The following is a 20120-nucleotide window of genomic DNA, read 5'->3' on the forward strand; positions in this document are numbered from 1 at the left end:
GGCGAGCAGCTCCAGCCCCTCCGGGGGGCGGGGAGGCGAGGGGGGTGGTGCGGGAGCCAGAAAGCCCGAGCCCACAGCGGGCCAGTCCTGCGCAGGGATGGGCAGCGCGCTCTGAAAGTTTGTGACTGTCCCAGCCAACTTGTGGCTGGAGCTGGCGCCGCAGCGAGCAAGCGACCAGCCCCGAAGGAGGGCGAGGCCAGATTTACCCCGTGCCGGTGCCCTTTCGCGGCCAGGAGCCGCCGTCCTCTGGGCCAGAGCTCCCGCGCCTGATCGGGGTTCATGGAGCCGGGGCTGTGGCTCCTTTTCGGGCTCACGGTGACCGCCGCAGGTAAGCGGGCGGGGCGCGTCCCTCTCCTGGCGGGAGCGCACACAAAAGGACTCAGAGGTGGAGGGACTGGGGGCGCGGAGAAGGTGTGCGTGGTGGGAGCAGACTCTCCCCTGGACTCTCCACCCCTGAAGACGCCTGGGGGCGGGCTGCGGGGCAGAGCGGCTTGCAAGGACTACCCCGCGGGCTCTGGGGCTTGCAGCCTAAGCACTGGATGGGGTCATGATGCCCAGATAGACTCGGTCATTTTTCACGAAGTTGGGAACTTTTCTAGAAGTTTTTAAACTATTCAGAGACTGCACAAAATGCTTGCAAATTTTGAGAAAGGGCACAAAATGCGTGCAAATTTTTCATGAGTGCAAATAGCTTGCAGACTTTGCAGAGGGAAAATAACTTGCAAGCATTTCATAAAGTATGCATTTAGCTGCGCACATCACTTTGCCAACTTTGCAGAAATTCTGCTTCTGTAATGCCCTCCTCAGGTGTTTGGGGGTGGCAGGTTTGAGAGGTCTACACACTCAGCTCAGGAGCCCTTCAATCTGCCTCCTGCAGGGTTCATGCCTCACCCCCAACCTGGGGATGCTGGCAGGAGTGGCATCCCCCAGGGCCCCCCTGAAGCCAGATCTGAGGGGGACCCTGAAGAGACGGGGGCTGGCCCCGGTGACAGGACTGCGGCTCCGGGTCCAAGCCCTAGCCCTGGGCAGGAGCAGACAAGTCAGGCCAGGGACCAGGAAGCTGAGAAGGGCCCTGAGCATCATCGGTCCAGGCGCTGTACCTGCTTCACCTACAAGGACAAGGAGTGTGTCTACTATTGCCACCTGGACATCATCTGGATCAACACCCCTGAGTGAGTCAGCCTGCGGGATAGGGGCCGTGGCTCCTGGGCCAGGCCCACCATTCACATTCCTGGGATGACCCCGTCCCACCCCAGCCCAGCTAGGTCAGCCCAGAACCTGCCCTGGTACAGCCTTCAGCTTCTTCTGGGGTCTTCTGCCAGCCCAGGTCCCTCCTGCAGGTCAGGGGTGTGACCCATATCCCCTCTGAGGACCTGGCCCAGGAGAAACCTGATCCCAGGTTTGGTCTGGGAGAAAGGGTAGCCCTCTTTGAGTGAACCTAGCTGGCCAGGGGGATTAGATACCTGAGAAGCCTCTTTCCTCACTTGGAGAAAGCCCCTCAGTTTATCTCATGCTCCAGGGGCTGAGTGGGGATCATAGCCCTGCTGGCCCCACCACAGGCTACAGGGAGTTTAAAATTCCTTGAAAGCAGCCCTTTCTCTAGGGGGACTGAGTGTGGGCTTAGCAGAGCCCAACAAAGCCTGCCCAGTTGGAGGGAGATTCCACCAGGGTGGTCTCCTTTCCTCCCCCTTTGCCTTTCTTGATGCCAAGGCAGGGTGGCTGTTCGATGGCCCACCCATGGGTCTTCTGCAAGCTGTCTCCAGCTGCACACTGCCATGGCCACAGAGGGCCCCCTTCCCCAGACCTTAAGAACTCTCTGACTATAGGATGTAGACTGGGGCCTGCCCTGCAGTGACATCAACCCTCTCCTGAGGCCATGTGCACAGAGTGTGGCTCTGCTGTGGGGAGGACTGGATGGGCCCATTTACTTCCTCAGCATGTTTATGGAGCCCCGGTGTGGAGCCATCACCTTGCAAACAGTGTAGATGGCCTGCCTGTGCTCTGATCACTAACCTTCTAGGATTTGCTTTCAAGAGCTACACATGGGGCAGCTCCTGTGGCTCAAAGGAGTAGGGTGCTGGCCCCATATGCTGGAGGTGGCGGGTTCAAACCCAGCCCTGCCCCCCCCCAAAAAAAAAAATCTACACACCTACAGAGTTTCAGGAAGGAGAGAAGGGACCACATCCTCTCAGCTCCATTCTCTGTGCATTCTTGGGATCTCCTGGGACTCTCGCTTGTACCCTATTAATGAGTCTTAGCTGGGAACTTGGACATGGTTGTAAATACAGACCTTTGGCCTGGAAAGGCAACTTCACCACTGTGCATGGGGCTGACTGGATCCACATCCCTCAGGGATTCCTCTGTCCACACGCCCTCTGAGCCCTCTGGGTGATGCTCACCCACCATGTTCCATGGGTACTTCTAGAATGAAGTGCAGAGGAGGGTAGAGGGGAGGGGTCCATTGTCTTCAAAATAGATGATAAGACCTCTGATCACATCCTGGTCATTATGCCAGGATGGCAGAGAGGGAAGGGCCCTGGTTAGTGTGGTCTTAAAATTCTTGATGAAATGACAGTGAAATTTCACTGTCTTGAAATTCTTAATGCTTTTTGAACCAAGGACTCCACATTTACTCGTATCCTGGGCCCCACAAATTCATAGCTGACCCTGACAGCTTGATGTGCCTGCCCAGCCTGTGTCCCCCTGTTGTCAGCCCATGATAGGAGGATGGGCAGCCCTCCTGGTTTCCTTTCCCTTTGTGGTGGAGATGAAAGTGATGTGTATGGGGCTACCAATGATCGCCTTCTCTTCTCAGCCATCAGTGTCACCTTTCCTTGTAGCCCCAGTCACCCTAACACTGTCCTTTCTGATTCTCATCCTTCTGGTATCATGAGCTGACAAATTAGCTTCACAACATTGAGGGCACCAACAGTAAGCAGGGACTGAGCCCTTGTCTCAGCAAGACTCTCGAGAGACTCCCGCGAGACGCCCAGAGGAGGAAGAACCCAGAGGAGGAAGAACCCAGGGGATGAGGGGCCGGGCCCTGGGGGCCATCTCAGCCCTTTGCCAGTGCCCCAGGCCCTTAGTGGCACTGGCTAGGGAGGAAGTGTTTGCTTGAGCTGCATCCTGGAGGCTCAGCAGACACCCTGCCTTCTGCCTGAAATCCTGTCTCCCAGTCTTGAGCTGTCTTGTATGGCCCAAAGGCATCTTTTGACTTTTTCCAGGGCAGGCAACTTCACAACTTTCCCTGTGCAGCTGATTTACCTTTCCCCCTCTTCTCTCACCCTGAGTTATTTTAGATACTTGGAAAAAAGGATTAAATCTGGTGTTTGGGCGTCCTGTGAGCTACATGGGAAACGAAAATGATGATAGCCAGACTTGAGTGTCTTGAAATTAGACAAGCAGAATAGTTTCTAGGAGGAAGATTGGATGGCCTCCCTCCCTTCCTTCTTCCCTTCTCTCTTTCCTGAAACTGTAGGTGTGTAGGTCAGTCTTCTGCTATCTTTAAAATAGACGAGACTTAAATTTGCGAAAATGGACTCTGGTGACGGGGAACGTGGGCCTGGGGTGAAATAGAAGAATCTGAAAAATTATAAATTGAGCTGAAGGGGCAGGGGCAGTGGGTGGCGGGGTCTTTTTGAGTGGTTCTGACCTCCCCCCATTCTGTCACAGACCCCCCTCTTGAGTGCCTCTCCCTCAGGGCCACCACCCCGTTGTCATTATCATGCTGACCTCCCTCTCCAGACCTCTCCACCAGGGTGTGGCTCACTCCCTGTCCTTATTATGACTGGCTCCTCTGAGAGACCAAGGGAGCCTTGATCCTCATGCCAAAATCAGGAGTCTTGACCTCTGGGTGGTTTTCACCTTTTTGGTGACTTTGTCCATTCTGTTGTATGGAGAGAGAATCAGTTCTCCCTTTTATCTCTGACGGGCATCTGAGTAAGGTCACGGATGCTGGTTCAAGGACTTAGGGTGCTGCAGGGGTAGTGTGGGGAGGGGCTAAGGAGACCCACTGCTAAGCAGACTCTTCCTCATGCAAAGTCAACTGTGTCGTTTCAACTGGAGGGAATAGTTACTCTCTTCAAAGCCTTTCATCTGGAAGCTCTGAGGCTCTGCAGTTCTGTTGTGGGCTCCCCCACTTTCTCCCACAGCCTCTCTCCTTAGACCTGAGCTTGGTCCGCCCTTTCTTTCAGCACTTGGCAGGTAACAGAGGCTTGGTGAGCGTGGGTTGACTTTTGGTTGAGTCCTGCTGGCTGGTTGTTCTTTCCCACCTTTGCTGTTACCAGGGTTTTAGGCTACAGAGGCCTTACCCACATGTACCTTCCTGCAGGTATGTGTCAACATGCGTATTTTTGGAGGGACACTGTCCATAATTTCTGTCATATCCTCCAGAAAGTCTGTGGCCCCAAGGAGGGACTGAATTTGTCCTTTGGCAAATGTTCTTCTTGTCCCTGTGGAGGTAGCTGAGATCACAGATAGTGGGATCACAGTGGGGTTTTCATGAGACTTTCCTCGGCCATGTTAGGAACCCCAGGCCTCTTCTACACCCAGATAACCACACTACTGCCGACAAAAGCCAAACCCCAAATCAGAGAAAAACACATCCCATTGTATTGTCATGGAACACTTGCTGAGAATAAGATAACAAGGGGAGAGGTGGTGATCCAGAGGTCTGTGAGCTTGAACTCTTTGAGAGGTTCTCTATGAGTACAGCTAATAAATGGGGCATGCTACCAGGTAGTGGGGGACTGTGTTAGGGATCTCCAGAAGGACAGGCAGGAGTGCATGTTGCTGTGGACCTATGGATAAGATCCGCAGTTACCGGGAGACGAATTTGGCTCCTCTTTGGGGCTATGGACTGTTTAAATGATAGGATGAAAGTTATAGCCAGTGACCCTCAGGAGGACATGGATGGAGAAAGAGAAAAGGAGACTTTAAGGAACTGGCCTACACTGGGGTGGGGGCTGACAAGTCCCAAACTCTGGGGGTCCCTAGGCTAGAAACCCCAGCAGGAGTTGAGGTTGCAGCTGTGAGCTGGGAAGCCTGGAGGCTGCGTTATTTTCTGGTCAGGGACCTCCGTCTTTTATGACTGACTGGGTGAGGCCTCCCTATAGTCTATAGGGTCACGTGCTTTGCTCAAAGTCTACTGATTTAAACGTTAATCACATCTAGAAAAATACTTTTACTTCAACACCCAGATTGGTGTTTGAGCAAACAACAGGGCATCATAGCCTAGACAAGTTGACACATAAATTTAACTATCACAGGGCCATCGGTTCTGACCACAGCTTGGGGGGAGGGGAGCTGGCACCTCTGGACTGCAGAAGAGTGACAGACAGTCCATCAGATGGCTGACTGAGCTGCAGGACCCCAGCAAAGAGCCTTAGTGTGTTCCTCCCCACCCCGAGAACTGAGGGGACTTGCCATCTGCTAATCTTGCCAGGGACATATGAGAGATATGTGATGGTTCTGTGATGGCAACCATGTTTTCCAAACAAAAAGTCTGAGCCATATGGGCTGATGAGTGGGAGTGCGTTTATATAAAGGGCAGGGCAGGATGTTTGAAATCGTGACTGTGGCAGAAAATCTGGGCTCTACAATCCACACCCATGGGTAAGGCTCCAGAACCCAGGAGTTTGTGTCCTGGATGTGACTCTCTGAGTGGCCTTGGGGCAGGAGGTGCCCCCCCACCTCTGTGTTCCTCTGTGTCAGGTACAGATGTCAGCTCTGACTCTAGGACACTGCCCTGCAGGTCTCCTAAGTCCCGTGGTCTGACGGGTCCTGTGGTCTGGCAGACCGTCTGTGATCGAGATGGCCAGCCTGCTCCCTGGCGGCTCCGAGGCACGCCATGCTTACTCAGTCTAGCAGGAATGACATTTGTTTTGAGTTCTTCTTCCAATGAAGTAAAAAGTGAAAAAAAATTAATAAAACATTTAAACTTGTACTTATTTTCATGCATTGTACTGCAAAAAGGCAACATCACCACAGATTCTGGCTTTGCCTTCTGTGCTCTTCAAGAAAGGCAATTTAGCTCGTTTTCAAGAAGAGGAATTCCAGATTTTAGAACATCCCAATAAAACGGTTGGATCTGGAATTCCAGTTTACTGCATCCACAGCACCAGCTGGATGCCCTCCATGTGATTTTGGGGGATCCCGATACAAGTCATGCTGACCCGTGAGCTGCACCTGCTGGTGGTGGTGGTGTTGGAGACATGGCTGCTTGAGCCACAGGAACCAGGTCTTTCTGGCCAGCACAGTTTCGGGACAGTGTCATGAATAATCTGTGGCTGCCAACAGTGGTGATGAGGATGATGGTGGTGGTGGCGGTGGCAGCGAGTGTCTATAGTGACCATTAGATCCGTACAGCTGCCCTATGAGCCAGATGCTTTTGTCTTCTTCAGTTTATAGGAGCAGACTGAGGCCAGAGTGGCTTAGCCACAGCGCTCATAAGGAGGGACCTGGCCACCAGCCTGGCGTTGGGTTCCAGGGTCTGCTCTCTGGGTCCTTCCTGTGGGCGTGTTCCCACTGTGGGTGTTGATGCTGTCCCCGGTGACTCCTGTGCTCATTTGACCTCACCTTTTCTCTTAAGTGCGTCATCTAGGTCAGCCCTTGGTGGTGGTTTAGGACCCAGTGATGGATGAAAGATATGGTCCGCACTTCTGACTGATTCAAGGGTGGTTTTATTCTTTTTGATATTGATTATCTACACACACACATATATTTCTTTGTAATAATACATTTGCTCTTTGCAAGACTGTTTTTACAGAAATAAGCTAATACATGAGCAAAGTCCAAACCTTTGGCCCATTGCACATCCTGAATTTTATTCTGGAAACAGCACTAGTGTGCTAAGAACATTTCCTGTTAGCCATCAGTAGGAAAGAGGGGCTCCTTGAGTGGATGCTTCTAGCAAGCCAGGTTTGTCTCGACATCAGAGATGCTGGGGCAGAGGGTGTATGTCTAAGGGAGAGGGGTGGGAGACTCATAGGCCATGTGCTCCATTCCTGGCATGGGATCTTACTGTTCCTGGTTGCTGCACCATGGGCCCAGATCTGTCTACTCTGTCTGGTGCAGTCACCAGGGCTGGGTAGAGACAGGAGACAGGTCTGCTCAGAGCCATCCCTTCTTGTAGACCTGGCTTCAAACTCGTCTGTCCTTTGGCTCAGAGATGCATGGTGGTTATAGAGGAGCAGATGCTGGGACCCCTTTACCTCTACCTGCAGTGGCTAGAAGCTCAGCCTCTGGCCTCAAATGGACCTGCCACTTAGGAGGTGTCACCTCGGAGCCAGTCTTCTGTCTGGAGTGGAGGAACCGAGAACTCCACGAGGAAGGTGTCAGCAGGAGACTCGAGAAAGCACACGGGGAGTGCAGCGGGTAGCACAGTGCCCAGAATCTAGTTGTCTCTCCACACCCTGAAGACATGATAGCCATACACCCTCCAGCCCTGAGGACACCGTGCCTGGGCCAGAGCTGGTCTTCCTGGCATGTCCCAGCACTCTGTGGCTAGAGGCTGCCCACTGGTGAGCAGAAAGTTCTTTCTCAAGTGCTGCTGAAGTCCATCTCCACAGACCATCCTGCCCTGGTCTGACTCAGCCCCCTAGAATGCCCTTGGCAAGCCACTCCCTTCCTTCACATCACAGCCCTCCACACCTGATGATGCTTGGGGGGACAGCCTATTAGCACCCAATTAGCGGAAGGTTTACAGACCCTGGGAAGAGGCTGTCTGGTTCCCTCTAATAGGCAGCTTGATAAAGACCTCTTGGCCCAAGGTTGTTGGGGCTGGGCCGAGATGTGGCCCCTTCTGCCCTCCCTTTCTGGTTTCCCCCCAGCTTCCCTCTTACGTTGGCAAATGATCGGGATGTTGGAGGAACATGGTCCTCTGAGGGCCAGGAGATCCCTCTGTGGAATGGGAGGTGACTGTGAGTAATTCTAGGGCATATAGGTGTATATAATGCTGTGTAATTTGTAGCCAAGCACACCATGGGGCCCCAAGACCCTCCTTTTGATCTCACCCAGCGTTGCTCAGGCCTTGAAGCAGGTGTCGGAGACTGGGAATCACCGGGAAATCCTACAGGCACTAAGTTCATAAGAAATGATTTACGATGTGCTTTTGAGGACATGTGAAAGAAGTTGGCCTCAGATAGAGTGAACATGGCCCCGAGCGCAGGCCTGACCGGCGCACAGCTTTGTGAATCGTTTCCCACCACGAGACATTTCCATCCTCTCTGTGGAAGTCCGGCACGCTTTTGGATCACAGTGTTCAGTTGGAAGAACAGATATCTTAGATCATTTGATGGCAAGACGCTTCTTTAAAACTGGAGGGACTTGGGGTTAAATTTCCAAATTTGTTGGAAAGTTCAGTGGCCCCCATGGGGACCTTCCTGTTGGGTGCATTTGGGCTGAATGTGCCTCTTTCTGCCACTGAGTCAGCATGACAGGGAGAGTTACCCAGAAAAACAAAAACAGCTGTAGCCATCACTGCAGTGCAGATGACCTCTGCGATGAGGGACTTGAGGCTGGGAAGCAGTTTGATTTGTAGCAAGAAAACTTGGTACAAAGAGATCATGACCCGAGTGACTCTAAGAGAGAACTTGGATTTCTGCTGGATAAAAGGGCCCACTGCGAAGAACTTGGCCTTAAATCTGAAGGCCGATGGTGTCTGCTGCAGTTTATTCCTGTAAGAATTTAAAACAAAGGAAGCTGGGAGGCAAACAGTGACCTTGCTTTATAATTCTAGCTCTCTGTCTCGCGCCGGAGCTGTGGCTCCTTGAAGGGGTCTGTTTCATACCTCAGGGTGACTCTGTCTCAGCACTCTCAGCTCTTGAGCATATGGGAAGCGGACTGGCTCTGCTTGACATGAGAACCGACCTGCTCTCAGCCCATGTTGTGTTACAATTGGAAACAGAGTCCCTTAACGTGAGAAACACACAGATGCACACGCACCTGTACACGTCCACCACCTTTGGGAAAGGGGTCATATAAATGCAGAGTGTGGCTGAGTGCAGTGAAGTGTGGCCGCCATGTGTGTGAACTGCTTGTCCAGACACAGTTCTGGGTGCTCCTACATCCCAGTTCACCCACAAGTCTCACAAGTCCAGGCAGCCAGGACAGGGCCCCTGGCCATCCTTTTCATCTGCCCCAGCTCAGAGCCTTAAGAGAGCCAAGCACTTCTGGGGACAGTGGGGACTTGCAAAGGCCTGGAGGCACAGGCCTCCTCCCTGTTCTGGCCTTCCCAGGGCGGGCTTAGTGGGAGGGCTTCACAAGCAGTAACTCAGGACGGAGCTGCTAGGGAGCACTGTGCGCTGGCCAAGAAATGTACAAACCAGAAACAGATTTGTTGCGTGAGTCGCTGAGAAGTGTGCAGAGACAGAGGCAGCAGGCATGGCCCACGGGGTTCTGTGCAGTTTCTTCCCAAAGCTTGGGGTGTGTAAATCATCTTTGCCAAAACTCAGAGCGAGTGCATGAGAAAGCAGTGGGGTGCGTACCTTTTCTGGATTTTTATGAATCTGATTACCAAGGCTTTCTTGCAAGGGCTAAACGGGGTGAGTATGATCTTTCGGGAGGTGCCAAAACGCAGTAGGGAAATTGAGTAAAATATAATTCAGTAGTCTCAGAAAATGAAAATGAGTGTCCCCAAACCACAATCAACAAAACATCATTATTTTTACTAAACCCGAGTTATGACCCTTCATTTGCTTAGCTTGCCTCACCCTAATCCCAGCCTGGCCTCCTGTTTGAGGGTGAAGCCTGCAATTTCTAACAGGGACTCAAGTCACCTTCACTTGAAGCAAGTGATGTCTATTGGAGTTACTGACACAAACAACTGGGTTCGTTGGAAAACAAGAGTCTCTCTGCTCTCCTTGTCATGCAGAGCAGAGGTATGTCGAGTTCCCGGAGATCGTTTCCACAGTTAACCTGCATCTCCTGAAAATCGCAAGGGTTTCTTCTCTTGCTCGTGTATTTATTTTGGTGCAACAGTGTCAGCATTTTTTAAATATCTCTACAAATATCCCCCCAAATACCTGCTTACAAAAATACCTGTGCCCTGTTTCCCCTCTTCTGTTTCCATTGCTGGGAACTATTTTGAGCCTCATCTGTCTGCAGCTTTGCATAAAGTTCTAATGAGGCCATGCCAGATAGACGTGGGTTCCTCATGCCTGCATTCGACCTGGAATTCATCGGGGGTCACTGGGGCTTGGGGAGAGAAACTCTAGCCTAACTCATCTGATGGATTTGGGCTGTACCAGGTGGATGGGATTCTATATCTACATGGCTTCATTCCCTGAGGATTGGAGGAGTTTAACACTTTTTTTTTTTAAGCTGTAACTCTTGAAAATCCCATTCAACAAAACAAAAACAGAGACATTTTTTCTGTTCTTCTTTCTTTTGAAATACCTTTCAGTGCATGCACACCTGTGTTGGGGAAGAGGGCTGTGTTCTGAGGAGCTGATGGGATGACGCATTCTGTGGCGTTGAGGTTATTTTTAAGCCAGGCTGTGCGGTGATGGGCCATGCAAGAGTATAAACTGTGTGGGCCGAAGCTTTCCAAACACCGTTGGTGAGACCCTGGGAACCTCTTAGTTTTTGGATGGGGTCTGGGACCCCTATGCTGAGTTGTAGTTTTGTTGCTGGAGGGGGGGTGGTCTGGGACCTTCTGCAGTGATTGGAAGATGCTCAGGTGATGGCAAGGGGATTTAAGAATCTCTGGGTGGACCTTTGGAGAGACCCAGCAAACCCTTTCAATGTCCAGACCCAGAGGGAAGGTGCCCACTTGGGGCTCTCTGAGTGAGCGAGTCATCCCTTGGAACTATTGGCCTGGATCTGTTGGCCCAGTGAAGCCTCTGGTGTTGACTTTGATGCCTCCGCCGTCTGTGCAGTCTGGCGTGGCGGTCAAGGTGCCCTTATGGCCTGCAGGGGTTACTATCAAAATATAGTTCTTCCACTTGAGGTGATGATCTAGGGACCTGGCTCTGTCCTGGAAACACCCTCACAGATGGGCTGACTGCGGCCAAAATAAATAGAAGTCCATTGAATTAGTGGAGAATTTTGTACATTTGGGACGTTGGGTATGACTTGGAAGTGATGGCTAATTTAGGCCACGTCCCTTCCTTCCTTCATTTATTTAACAGATATTTATTATTGAGATATTAGGTCATTATTGAGCACCCATCCTGACCAGACACTGAGTTAGCTGCCAGGGTGAGGAGGTGAGTGAGGTGGGCACAATCAGTGACTCCAGCTAGACAAAGTCCCACCGTCGCTGACAGAAGAGTGTGCGAGGGCCAGGCCCCATCTCAGGAGGGGATCCCACCTGCAACTCAGAAGTCACCACCCTTCTTCTTAGGTCTGCTCGGTGAGGCTCAGTGCTCAATATTTTCTTTTGAAAATGTATGTGATATCACTAAAATCCTCAAACAGTTGCGTCCTGAATAATCCCAAAGGTTTTGGGGAAAAGGGCGGGAGTGGGGGGTAGAGTATCTTTTCTTAAAAGTTGACAATCAACCCTCAGCACCTTGAGCCCTGCTTTTGATATTTCCAAATGCTCTAGAATCGTCAGCTCTTAATGAGGCTGCAGGAGACAACTTTCCTTGGCGGCGGGAGATGGCGGGATGAGCAGTCTGCCTTGGGTTCCTCCAATTTTAAGCTATGAGGATTTTCTGCAGCAGAAATAAGGCTAAAAATTGCCAGTTCACTGTTCTGATTTGTGTGAAGCAAAAGGTCTGTATAATATTCTTTAGAGCAAGAAAATGAACGTGGGGAAGGGGGAGCTGACTGGTCTGGCTTAGGTCACCTGAGCAGTCCCCAGGCAGGGGAACGTGAAGACCCCACTCATGGGAGAGGGATAATTCCCCGAGGGAAAGATGGAAGACTGGATTCTGGGAGACCGAAACAACAACCGCTGCCTCTGGCTCCAGCTAATTCCTTCTCAAGTCCCTGAGAGCAGTACTCCTCTTTCTGAGCTTGTCTCCTTTGCCTCCGCGCTCTTGGTACATGGTGAGTGCCCAGTGGGTGTTTGTCAAAGTGAAGGGCCACTTTCCTAAGCCTGTGAGTACTCACACACTTCCTGCAGCGCCTTCTTTCTGCCTTGCTCATTAGAACAAAGTTCTAGTGAGTTAAGGTTACAAATGAAGGTGGCTGACATTTTCTTGCTTGAACAAGAAGACATTTCTAAGCTTAAGAGAGTTGGTGAGTGGTGCCGTCGAAGGAAGGAATTTAATAAAAGCCGAAGTTGAGCTGCAGTTAGAAAGCGTGAGGTGGTTTTTCCAGGGGGTGGTGGGAGGTGGTATCTGATGACCGCTGGTGCCTGGCAGCTTAGGACCTCCTGCTGACTGTCTGACGGGGGCAACAGGTGTTTCTCCTCCCGGTCAGTACGTCGCTTGGGCCCAAAGGCAGCCCCTGCCTTCTCTTTCCCATTTCAGAAGGAAAACTGTGAACCAAGGAAGTAGATTAGCAACCTGATGTGTGTTCCGAGTGTGAAGTCAGCATGTTCTATGTGCTGGGGGAGATACTTGGCCAGGATGAGGGCTATAAAGTCATAAAACAATGAAATCTATAGGGGGAAGAACAGTATCAGGTACTAATTTTGTTAACATATCATGTGACATGTCTGGCTTTGCTTTATGGGACAGGCCACTAACTAAATGGGGAGTTGTAAACCCAGATGCTCATGAGGGCCAGACTCGTGACAAAGAGACAGAGGAGGAGAGGGCCAAAGCCGCTGGGAGTGGCGGGGGCTGGGCCACATGCAGCCGTGGTGGACGTGGGACTGCTTAGCACAATTTCCAGTTATTCAAGGAAAGCTAGAAATTGGGATGTTTATGTGAAACTTCCAGATTTAATAAAAAACCGTATAGATTTGACACACCTGACAAAGCTCCGGTCTGCTTCCCTCTGTGCTAGATCAAAACTTTGTGTGCCCGTGGCCCCTCGCCTCTCCTGTTCATGACGTTCCCCCGTCGTCTGATCCAGCGCTGGTTTGTTGAAAAGCATTCAGCAAATATTGGTTGAATGCTATTTAAGGGAGCAAAAATGAAAACCGGTTTTTTGATAGGAAATGACAACCCGATAAACTTTCCTGAGTCTTTAAAATGTGGTCGGTGATGCTGCTTCTGCTGTTCCCCAGCTGGTGTTTGTGACTATCTGTCTTTCCGTTAAGCGTCAGACGTAGAAACTAGTTACCTGATCAGAAAGATGGAGATTGTTAATTCATTTATGAAAAGGCAATGCAGAAGTTAAAAACACTTAAAAAAAAAAAAAAACCCCAAATGCCAGACTTCCTTATTTAAAAATTGCTCGTAGAGAGAAATAAAGTGCTTTCAGCATGATGCTACAGATGAAGATGGGAGGTTTGGGATTTACCAAGTCATATTATTTCTATATGGCATTTGGGGAAAAGGGAAAAGTTTGAAACATAATCACCACACCAATCAAACCCACATTTGTCCAGGTAGGGGGTAGAACTCTTTTTTTTTTTTTTTTTGGCTGGGGCTGGGCTTGAACCTGCCACCTCTGGCATATGGGGCCGGCGTCCTACCCTTTTGAGCCCAGAACTCTTTTATTTAAGAGATTATCAGATTGATTTAAAGAAACTGTTAACATTTGAGACCTATAAGGGGGATGCACTCCATTTTGAACTCTTGTTCCAGATTCTGCAGTGTTAGGGTGGGCAGGCTCTGCGGAGCTCTGGGTTTCCCAGGCAGTCAACCAGCAGAGTGCATGAGGTGAAGGCCTGGGATGTGGTGAAAGGGTGTCCATGCCTCAGTGCTGTGGGCAGGGGCTGGGGCCGTGCATCTCCGTAAACATTCTTGGAAACTGCCAGGGCTCCTCTGCACACTGGCACTTTGCGCCCGGCTGCTGGGAAAGCGCGTCTCTGTTAACGACTACGGCAGTGCCTCGTCTCCTGCTCAAGACACTTAGAGTGTTCTTGCCGAAGTTGAGAGGCTCTACAGGCACAACTGCATAATCAGCTGACAGCAATTTCAAAATTGCAGGCCTCGCTGTTGATGGAAAAATGGGAGCGTTGTTATTCCTTGTATGTAATTTTCACCAAGAAATGGGGGGCTGGGTTTAATGTCAACACTTAGAGATTTACTGTGGCCCTATCACTGGAAAAATACACCTTTAGCCAAATCCCACCTCACAACAATATCGGCATTGTCTTGTTGCCCCCTCCACACCCCCCAGGGACTTCCCATTGCCGAGGTACACAGGGGCTCGGGTCAGAACAGAGCTGGACACAGCTTTCTTTCTCCACGTCCTGACACAGACCATGGACCATTCAACAGTGGGGCCACTGCTGTTTCCCAGAGAACCTGGGTGGGAAGGACCGGGGAGGACAAGAGGACAGTGGGGGCCTGGGGCAGGTTTTCAGCTCTCGTCTCCCATCCAGCAGGGAGGGAGTCTCACTCCAAGCGTGTGGACATTGTGGGGTGCACCCCCCCGATTTGTCCTCACCACCTCAAAGAGCCTCCACGGCATGTGTTTCAAATGAAAAGAAATTCAATTTTATTTATTTTAAAAACATAGAAAGGATGTCAGACTTCTTTTGAGGTGGATAATTGGTGATATTCTATGGAGTTCCTAGAAACCAAGGTGGCTCATCTTTGGGGACCCACAGGAAAACTAAGACTTATTGGAAAAATAGCTTTTGCCACGTTAAATTTCCGCTGGTTATTAGTAACTTGTCCCTCGAATCATGTTCAGTAAAGTTAATGAATTAAACATCTGCTTTTAACTTTTTCCCACTGAATGGCTCTTCCCTTCTCTGGAGAGCAATGGTTTGGATGTCCCAAACATGAGACCACTCTGATTGTGCATTTCTCTGAAAAATGCTGTCACCCTGTCCCCAGCACCAGCTATGAATAAAATTGGTAAACAGTTTCAGACTTTTATTTTGTAAGGAGACTTTTCCCAAGGCCAGCTCTGCCCTCGGCTGTGTTGCCAGGGCAGTGGTGATGCCTCTCAGAGGGCACAGAGGGTTCCTTCTGATGTTTGTTCCTTTGACGAAGTGACTTTTAGAGGTCAAGAGAGGCTGGGACATGTCTCTGGTGACAGTGACATTTGCTGTATTTTCATCAGCACAGATTGCAAGGCTTGCTGTGCACAGAGGAGAAACTCAGTTCAAGGCCAAGTAGCCAGGGACGGTTCAGGCTACCAGGTTAGGTAGGTCCTACAAGGACATAGGCTAAGACCAGCATGCTGGTCAACCCAAATGTTCTTGCCACAGGAAGAAAACCTCCACACAGGGCACTCCAGTTGCTCTTAGTTATCTCTTGGCTTTTCACAAAGGGGAGGCAGTGGCACGGGTGGCCCTTTCATAGCTGAGGGGTGAGACCTACTCCTCCGTGGCCTAGGCTGGAGCAGATGAACCCCACAGGCCTGCACAGACAGAGCTCTGAGCCCTGGGGCAGGCGGGTGAGGCCGAGGGCCTGGCAGGAGCCTGCATGCAGTACACACCCTCCTGGCGTCCACTTGGCTCCCAAGAGGACTGGCTGCTGCCAGGCAACTGGTGGCCCCGGGTCCTCTGTCTCTTTCTATGCCTTCAGCTCCAGCCCACTTCCTGGAGGTGGGAGGAAGCAGGGGGTATACTGGTCCCTCCAGAGCCTTCCTAAGACCCTGAGCTTCACGGGGAGGGAGTGGACACCAGTTCTGGGGATGTGTCCAGCCACACGTGGGTGCTGTGGCCCAGGAACCCCATGCATGCTCACCTCACCATCGCTCTGTTTTGCAGACAGACTGTGCCCTATGGGCTGTCAAACTACAGAGGAAGCTTCCGGGGCAGAAGGTCCGTGGGGCCGTCTTGGGGGAGCCGGCAGCCATCGGAGCAGACGCACACGCGATGTGCATGTGTGGGGCGAGAGGACAAGGCCTGCCTACACTTTTGCACCCAAACTCTGAATGCCAGCAGGTATGGCACCTCCAGTTCTCACTTGCAGACAATAACCACCCTACCCTCCTGGGGGCAAAGCCAGGCCCCGGGCTTCTCGAAGGAGGCTGCAGAATGGGTCAGCCATGTCCTGGCCGCTGTGGTTCTGTGGGCCAGGGAAAGGACCCACGGAACCCAGAGAAGATCTGGACCTCCAGGCCAGGAGGGTTGGTGATGGGGCAGTTTTGCGCCCTTGCTGCCTTCGAGACAGAAGCCACGCTGTGGCCACAGCTGTATCTGGTCTACAGACAAGTTTCTTCCGGCCTGTGCAGCACTTTGCAAAAATATAAATAAGTTGCCAACAATTTAAAGATCAAAGTATTAACCCCTCACCAAATGTGAATATTCAGCTTCTTCAAAAACAGTGCATGGAACCATCTGGTCCCTCACTGCCCTATATTTCCTGCTGGCCACTTGAGGCTGGAACTGGGTGGTGTCCACCCAAGTTTGAGTGAGACCTGCAAAGTCCTTTCATCTGTGTTTCTCATTTATCCTACTTTGTGGCCCCCAGAGGCCCTGAGTTTGAGACCCAGTGGTCTCTTCCAGCTGCCTTAGGGAAGCTCGTAAATTGTGTCCAATGTTATGAATGAGCAGACCCCAGACCAGACCCAGGGGGGCTGTTGAAGTGGGTATTCACTTAACAAGTATTCTTGTTAATTCTCCTTTTTCTTAACTTTGGGCCAAGACTCATCAACCCAGCTAGACAGTTTTTAAAACCTTTCAGAAACTTTGCAGGAGCTGGCGTTGGCGGGATATGACTAATTTCAAGGCCCTGGAGCATACAAAAGGAGCATAAACAGAGCTCTTAACAAGACAGACACCAGCGCAGTCAGGATCCTGGGATTTGCTGTCTGCAAAACCCGATGTTTACTGCCCTTTCTTTCCTGCTTCTGGGCTTTTTACCATCGGTGAATAACTGAGTGGGGAGAAGGCGCTGTACCTTGGTAGAGCCCACCCACTGAGCACTCAGCCTTGAGTGTCCTTGGGGAGTGCGTTGATGTACTCGTTGGTGGGGAAGACAAAGTCATCATTTGACAAAAAATCCCAGCCACATGGAAATGCAGGTTGATTCATTAAAACCGGCTCTCTCCCCACAGCAGCTCAAGGACAGCAACAAAGCCAGACAAAGAAGAGGAAGAGAAGGCGAGAGGGGCCGACAGAGGCCTGCGTCAGAAGATGTGACGCATCGTTCCTCCGGGGTTAGGGCGGCTGGAGGGGGCGGCAGTGGACTGGCTGGGGGCTCTGCACCCACAGGCCATGATGACTTCAGGTAGCCTGTCTCTAGGGCCAGAGGAGGCTGAAGCTGTGGACAGCCTTTGCCACTTCCCTGGCCCTGGCCGGCCCACCCTGTGTCCTGGCCCTCGCACCTCACAGCCCTGAGGCCATGATGTCCAGCCTGGTCTTCCAGTCTGGACAAGTCGCCAACCGCAGATCTCCCGTGGGCCCGTCTGCCCAGGCCCATGTTCTGCCTCTGCTTCCCCAGCAGCAGAGACCTTCATCGTCCCCCACCCCCCCCAAATCATTTCTTGTTTTCAATGTCTGATTCTGGACAGAGGTCAATTACATAACTTGGCAGCAGGCTCCCCCAAGTCCCCCAGTTTGTTTTATTATTATTTTTTAACCCGCTTGTCTTTTTTGTATGAGCGTTCCTGAGGGCTTCCTTAACCAAACCGGGTTTATTTGTCATCCTATCAATCAGAAACCATTATTAATGACTCACCTGCACATCTGTGGTGGCATGGTGATTTATGTTCATAATAAGAGCCTGGAGGTGGCTTGGGTTCCTACGGGGACTGATCAAGGTAAGATTAAACCATGCTCAGCACACAGGAAGCTTTCCAAATTGGTGGCAGACCGCTTCCAGTAGTCCGGAGAGGGATCTGTCAGCGTCCGTAATGAAAGTGGAGAGGGAGGAGGTGGGCGAGGCGGCAGAGAGAGGGCCCAGGAGAGCGTGAGTCAGACCCCAGCTGGTCCCCACTCTGCCTCTTTATTCTTTTCCTCTTTCTCTCTTCATCATCCCAAACCAAAACTCCTCTCAGCGAGGGCGGGATGCAATTAAACTCATCCATCGCCATCATTTGTTCACTCACTTACGAATTCATTCAGCAAAGATTTGTTGAGCACTGTGGCCTGCTGGGCACTGACCCAGATGTTTGGGAGATGGCAGGGAGCAAGATGAAGGGGCTGCCTTCCAGCTTGAATAGTGGGGCCGCAGGAGCAGACAGACCTGTGACATACAGTGAGACATACAGGAGAACAGGAAGGTGTGGCTGGGATGGGAATTGCTGGGGTGGCTGCAGTTTGAGGTGGGGGTGGACAGGGCAGTCTCTCTGCCTGAGTGACCTGAAGGACGTTGGAGGCTGAACTATGGGGAGGAGTGAGGGAATGGGGGTCCCAGCAGGGGAAACAGTAAGTGCAAAGGCCCTGAGGTGTGTTCAGAGAACAGCCAGCAAAGGAGCCCTGCAGAGGAAAAGCATGTGGATGTTCCAAAGAGGCGATCAGTGTCCCAAACGCGGGGGCCTCAACAGGTGGACAGGGCTCTGTGATTCATGCAAAACTCTTGTGAGAAGCTTTTCTTGTGAAGAAAATGTCTTTTGTGAAGCCAAGGTCCTTGCTTTCTTACAAGAGTCAAGTTAGTAATTCCCAGATTCACATCTCAGAATGAAAGCTGCCACCATACTTTGCTTGTGATCATCAAACGTTGGGCCAGACTGTGGCGGGGGTTGGGGGACAGTGGCTGAGGATGCTGGAATTTCTCTTTTCACACCTTCTAGGGCAGACGGTAGACTCTGAAATTGCTGAAAAGCACCAGGGAGAGGGCTGCAGGCGCAGGGGAGGAGAGGGCCTTTTTCCGCTTTCTGGAGCTAGTCTTTCTTCATATACCACTTTTTATTTTGCCCCTTTACCCCAATAGGGTAAAGTCAAGGACAGACAAAGCAAGTAGGCTTTAGACCTCTGCCCAGCAAAGCTGGTGCCCCACAGTGGACTTCACCTGCCTGCCCAGCTTCTTCCTTCTGGAAGGAGCCCCCTTCGGAGAACAGGCTCAGTGTCCTGTTCCTGGGAGGTATCAGCCTCTGCTGTGACAGTTCCAACTTCCACCTCTTTAAGGAGGAGGAGTGAATTTGCCTGGGGCAGAAGACCCACCTCTAGAGTCCCCACTTAACAATACCCTCCCACTCTGAGAATGCCCAAGTCCCAAGGGCCCCAGTTTCCCTAATGGGTAAAAAAAAAAAAACCCGATCCCAGATGTGCCCTGAGGCATGACACCCATGGCTGCTCTGGTTACATGCAGGAAATTATTTTCAGAGAGCTATGGCAAGTTGGAAAGCCACTTACTGGCTTTTGACATGACATCTCTTGGAGAATAAGTGGACTCTAAGCTAACTCTTTGCAAATGTAAACACGCATCCATCTCATAATAAACGCCAATGCCCACATGGCAGGAGCATGCCAGCCTTCCTGTCCTGACCTGGGACAGGCCTGGAGGTGAAAGTTTGTGAGGCTGCAAGGCGTCTGCTCCAGACACCAGCGTAGCTGTCTAGGAGTTTATGAGTTTGATGCCTATAGGATTTAGACAGAGAAATTTTCAGCTGTGCTTTGTACCCACCTCAAGAATTTATCTCAAAAAAAAGAAGAAGAAGAAGAAAAAGAAGAAAAGGAACCTTGATGTTTGTGACAAGAGAAGGAGAAAGTTAATATCTGCTGGCTTTGAACTCTGGGGCAAGCAAGAGCTTGTTCTTGGAAAATTGACTGACCTCTCGTGTCCTTTGCAGACACGGTGAGCGCAGGCCTTGTTTGCAGGAAGCTGGCTGTAAAGACAGCTCCAGATCAAGGCTATTCGGTTGAATATTTGCTTTCGTGAATAAATGTGGATCTTTGGGGAATGGCTGCAGAATAAGCCACGAACACAAATTCTTTGTAAATTATGTAAATTCCTATTTATCTATATAATTGGCAAAAACTGGGAATTGTAACTCCTGACAGTTCGAAATCTCTTTCAGCTGTGTTCTTCCTGCTGCGCCGAGCTCGCTGTGTGCGTGAAAGTGTGACTCTGCCACGTGAAGGCGTCCACGCAGGGGACAGGCTGCCCACCCCGCCACTGGCCGCACAGATGAGAGCTGGCGTTTGAGAGTGTGCCGAGGGCACTGTATGGGGAATTTAAGATGGTGTAGGATGGAATGTTGGCTTTGATGAA

The 20120-nt window shown here is 51.2% G+C and overlaps 1 protein-coding gene across 4 annotated transcripts; it reads left to right on the plus strand.

The window, feature by feature from the left end:
* Positions 1–279: 279 nt before the first annotated feature.
* Positions 280–18876, plus strand: EDN3 (endothelin 3). 4 transcript variants are annotated; one of them, XM_003787746.1, is made up of 5 exons: positions 280–328; positions 878–1172; positions 15731–15907; positions 17023–17103; positions 18840–18876. In XM_003787746.1, exons 1-5 carry the CDS (start codon positions 280–282, stop codon positions 18874–18876), a joined length of 639 nt encoding a protein of 212 aa, XP_003787794.1. The 4 variants fall into 4 exon arrangements, with proteins under 4 accessions (XP_003787794.1, XP_023367815.1, XP_012659322.1 ...); XM_023512047.1 differs by lacking the exon at positions 17023–17103 and adding an exon at positions 16174–16177 and having other exon boundaries at positions 18840–18869; XM_012803868.1 differs by having other exon boundaries at positions 17023–17068; positions 18840–18869.
* Positions 18877–20120: the final 1244 nt, after the last annotated feature.

The sequence above is a fragment of the Otolemur garnettii genome, unplaced genomic scaffold (assembly GCF_000181295.1).
Source record: "Otolemur garnettii isolate 467f Iridium unplaced genomic scaffold, OtoGar3 scaffold00023, whole genome shotgun sequence".
Taxonomy (NCBI): Eukaryota; Metazoa; Chordata; class Mammalia; order Primates; family Galagidae; genus Otolemur; species Otolemur garnettii.